The sequence below is a fragment of the Otolemur garnettii genome, unplaced genomic scaffold, assembly GCF_000181295.1.
Source record: "Otolemur garnettii isolate 467f Iridium unplaced genomic scaffold, OtoGar3 scaffold00055, whole genome shotgun sequence".
Classification (NCBI taxonomy): Eukaryota; Metazoa; Chordata; class Mammalia; order Primates; family Galagidae; genus Otolemur; species Otolemur garnettii.
The window spans coordinates 5,989,923-5,994,293 of record NW_003852450.1 but is presented as its reverse complement, the minus strand read 5'-3'; the positions used below and the strand labels follow the sequence as shown (position 1 = coordinate 5,994,293).

Genomic DNA, 4,371 nt, shown 5'->3' with positions numbered 1-4,371 from the left:
AAAAAAAAAAAAAAAAAAAAAGTATTGATTAACTAAGCACTGAATCTCCCTAAGAGCCTAAAGAAGATTCTAAAGTCCTTGGGAAGAGTCTTTGTTCCTTACTCCTGGGGTTCCCAAGATCCATGCCTCTGCTCTCCAGAGAGATGAAGTGCCCCTGTTTGACTATTCTATTCACATGCACAGGGGGCAGGATGAAGAGGAGGCCAGGCGTACAGGAAGGGGCGTCGTGTGTGTGTGTGAGAGCACCTTGAGCACTCCCCAGCATTCTAGAAGTGATAGACATTGCTGCTGCTCTGTCGCCTCGCTGGGGACTAGCATTCTGCTAGCCTGGCAAAGAGAAGGGATTTCTACAGTTTTTTTCTACTTCCTTTTCCAAAATGCATTCAATAGCAATTTTCTCAACCAGTTAAAAACACCCCATGTGAAGAAGGAAGGGCAGAGATTATTATACTCTGTTTGACAGATGGGGAAACTGAGGCAGGGGGAAGTGACTTGCTCAAGGTCACACATTGAAGTTTTGGAAGAATTGGCACAAGAAGCCCAGTCTCCTGAGTCTACGTGGAGTGGTAGGGCCACTGGGAAAGGTTTGGAATATCTGCATTGGCCTCTGGGGACAGGAGACTCACTGCGATATCTGGGCAATGTCATAGCCGCTGTCAATGGTGACTTTCCCCGAAGACACTGCTGCGCTGAGTAGGAGCTGCTCTTTTCCTGGCTGAGCTTCTTTTGCAAATTCAGCCTTCATTTCCTAGATAGGAGACAGGCAGGTGAGTGAAAGGGACCCAGGCAGTGAGAGAGAGAGACTTGTGGAGAGAGGCCGAGGTCCCTGAGCACCTCATTGGCTGTCCGCATCTGCTGTGGTCCCCAATCTGGGGGCTCAGTGGAAAGGTTAAAAGAGCTCATCAGTGGTCCCATCCTCAGGGCCACCCATCCTTTGCCTAAAAAATTGTTCAGACCAATCTCGTCCCCAAACCCCACGCACACCCTTCCAGCACTCAAGTACCCCCTGTCCTGGGAGGACCATAGGAACAGCTGGTTATCCCAACTAGCCCATGGACAATGTTGGAAGACATTTGCCTTCGACTTGTGCTTTGCTCCAGCTGGTAGGTAAAAATCACAAAGTGAAAGTGATTTATCTTGGCTTTGTGGATATTTGTTTAGACCAGTGATTTTCAACCTATGTGTCTCAGCCCATGGTGTGCTGTGGGAGGATCTTAGGGGTGCCGCAAAAAAATTAAAGATCATTCATTAAATTATTTTTGAAAGATATTCAAAACACAGTAAGTATATTCTTTTTTTTTTTTTTTTGATCAAGATAATTTAAGTACACCATGGATTTAACTACAGGTTGACATGTGCTGTGAGATAAAAAGGTTGAAAAACATTGGTTTAGACTATTGCTCTGCCCCTGGGTAACTGCAGAGGCTAGGCTGCCCCTAGCTGGAACTGAGTGTCCCTGGACACAGTGCCTGCTAGGTAACAGGTTGTGTCAGTGTGGGACTGAAGAGTGGACAGTGATGACTGGGTGCTCTACTCAGTGACAACCTTCTGCTTCTTAAAACCCACCCCCATCGCCCGCTGTGGTCTTGCTGTGTGAGATCTCCAGGACTCAGAGTCTGAGGACCTCCAGGAAGAAGGCCATGTCACTCTGTGCCTGTCCTCAGGAGGACGTCAGGGGAAGACAGCCTCTAACCTACCCCCTCCCTGACGCCTGCCCATCTCCCTGAGCAGCACCTTGATCAGGGTGGTGAAATGCCGCTTGTCTCTCCGACTAGGGTAAAGCCAGGCTAGGTCCAGCCCATCAAAGCCATGCGTCCGCAGAAATGGTGCCACCGACTTGATGAAAGTCCTGCGTCTCTGGGTGTTGGAGGCTATTTTGGAAAATCTAGGACAGAAATCACCCCCATAGATTTTGGAAAATCTAGGATTGAAATCACTCCCACTGATACGCTAGGTTCCTTGGCCATTTGATGGTGGGATTTCCAGGGCAGGGGAGCTGGGAGCCTGCATCCACATAGCTCTCAGAGGGCGTGGTTGGGACAGGACCAACCTCTGGGCTTCTGGGCAGAGCAGGTACTTTGGAGCCAGACATCCTGGTGTCCAAGCTCAGCTCTGACACTCACTAAGCCAGCCACTTTGATCAGGTTGTAACCTGAGTCTTAATTTCCTCATCTGTTAAATGGGGATAATTATAATAGCTCTCAGTGCTGTTGTGAGGATGACAGGGGACAATGGTGGGGAAAGATGCCAGACTTAATAAGGGGGAGCCATTGTGGCCCATACTCATCCCCTTCTAAAGCCCTGCTTCACCTCTGTCTATTCCCAGGATTTCTCCCACAGTTTCTACCCCCACCCAGATTCTCTACTGATTTTCATTTCTTCCCTTCTAGCCCTTATGTCAGTGGCCCCAGAAAGTCCTTTGCTTTCAGGCCTGAGGAGTAATAAACAGAGCCTCGGCAGGGAACCGGGATGTCTGTGGTCAACATGCTGTGAGACCTCCGTCAGATCCTTCTCCCTCTCTGATTTCTCAGCTCTACATGAGGCTGGCTCCTGTCAACCAGGTAGAGCACTGTGCCTAACCAGTCTGGTCTGCAGTCCCTGTAACCTCCTCAAGGGCCTCCTAGATACTATTCCCTTGTCCCCTGTGGTCCTTCCCCTGGGGAATGGGTCCTACCTTTCAGAGCCGAAGTTCCATCCCCCAACGGACAGGAGGGTCTTCAGGTTGGGGTTCCTGTGGGGCACAGGGAGGTGGGAAGGGCAAGGATTGAATGGATTTGTTGTGATACTGGGTGGCCTCAGGACTGACAGGCCGTAATAGATTTCTAGCTTTGGGTGAGAGGTTGGATTAGACCTCTGAAGTCCTCCCAACCCTGAGATTTAGTGCTCTGGGAGGTTATAGACTTTGTGGCAGTTACTCTGAGATCTATGGCCCATTTTTATTCCCTCTAGTGGAGAAGCCAGAGTTTGGCAAAGTAGAGTCATGAGTATTGGCTGCACACCCTGGAGAAGAGACGGCTCTGTCTTCCTAGGGGAGCTCAGCTATGCCTCCTTCTACAACCTGCTCCTAATGTCACCTCCAAATACTGCCCAGGACCTGCCTTCATCATCTCCTCCTATTTAAGTCCGGGGCCTCCAATTCTCCACCCAGAGGTGGGAACTGTGGGCCGTCATCCATTCTCCTGGGCAGGGTGCCCTGGGACCAGCCCATCTAACCCGTGATCTGCCTCCTGCCCTGGCCAGCCCATGGCCCAACCTGTTCTTGAGTGAGTTCAACGTGTCATAGAGCGTCACATCATTCCACTCCCAGGTGTCGATCTGATTGTTGCTTATGTTGGCAAAACTGTAGATGATGTGGGTACAGAGGAAATGGTCGATGGCATCTGGGAAGCAGCTCCCATCACCTTCCCGGTACTGGGACCAGCTGGTGTAGTAGCAGACTAGTTTGTATGCAGAGCCTGAAGGAGAAGTCTGGGATGGGGCCTGGGCAAGAGGATTCAGCAAGAGACCTCTGGCAAAGCCCAGAGCTGCATACCAGTGGGGTGGGGGGTGGGGTGGGAGGAGTGGGGGTGCAGAGTTGTGAGCTATGTTGGAATTCTCAAATGAAAGGAGCTGGTTCAGTACCACTGCCTCTGTGGACTTCCCTGTGTGATGAAAATAAGGCCTATTCTGAAAATGCTTAGAAAAGATTAAATGTAGGGCGTGAGTACCCACTGCAGACTAAACAGGGCATTGTGTGGGGTGAGGGTAGGAGCTGAGGAATAAAGGTAAAGTGAGACTTCTGCAGGAACAAGGGGCTTCTTGGAGGCAGGGGCTTTGAGGGAGAGAAAGACCCAGCCCAAGCCAGCCAGTGTCAGAAGATAGCCCTGGCCTTCATGCTGGAGCTTTTTGGGACTTATAGTGGAGTCTCTGATTGAGAAGGCACTCTGGTGGGAGTGCCCCTAACTTTTGACCCAGCCTGGACAGTCCTGGACTTCTTCAGCACATGCTGCAAGCTGGGGCACAATATCACAATGGACCAGGAAGTTCTTCCTTTCTTCCAATTCTAATTTCTCCTGCTGAAAATTAAGTCTTTTCTGCTCTTGTGCTTATGAAGGAAAAACAGTGGACATTACTCATCCATCAGCTACTGGGTTTGTGTTAGTGGTTCCCATGGGCTGTTAGTCGAGCTCTTCGCTGAACTTGAACCTTTTAAAGTTTATTAGTTTGAGCATTTTCAAACACACAAAAGAGTAGAGAGTATAATAAACATCTATATACCCATTACTGCAGTTTAACAAATGTGAATATTTCCAAGCCATTTGAATCAGAGAAGAAGCTGGAGAAGTGTGCCCCTGGTACCAAGACCTCTTCTACACATCTGGCACTCTTGCC

The 4,371-nt window shown here is 49.6% G+C and overlaps 1 protein-coding gene across 1 annotated transcript in view; it reads right to left on the bottom strand.

Moving 5' to 3' along the window:
* Positions 1 to 4,371, bottom strand: part of CHI3L1 (chitinase 3 like 1) — an 8,380-nt gene that overhangs the window by 3,556 nt on the left and 453 nt on the right. Inside the window, exons 3-6 of the mRNA XM_003792339.2 lie at positions 3,254 to 3,508; positions 2,675 to 2,731; positions 1,735 to 1,885; positions 627 to 748 (exon numbers count right to left, since the gene is read on the bottom strand). Of these exons, the coding sequence (XP_003792387.1) occupies positions 627 to 748; positions 1,735 to 1,885; positions 2,675 to 2,731; positions 3,254 to 3,508 (585 nt within the window). The remainder of the gene's footprint in view (positions 1 to 626; positions 749 to 1,734; positions 1,886 to 2,674; positions 2,732 to 3,253; positions 3,509 to 4,371) is intronic.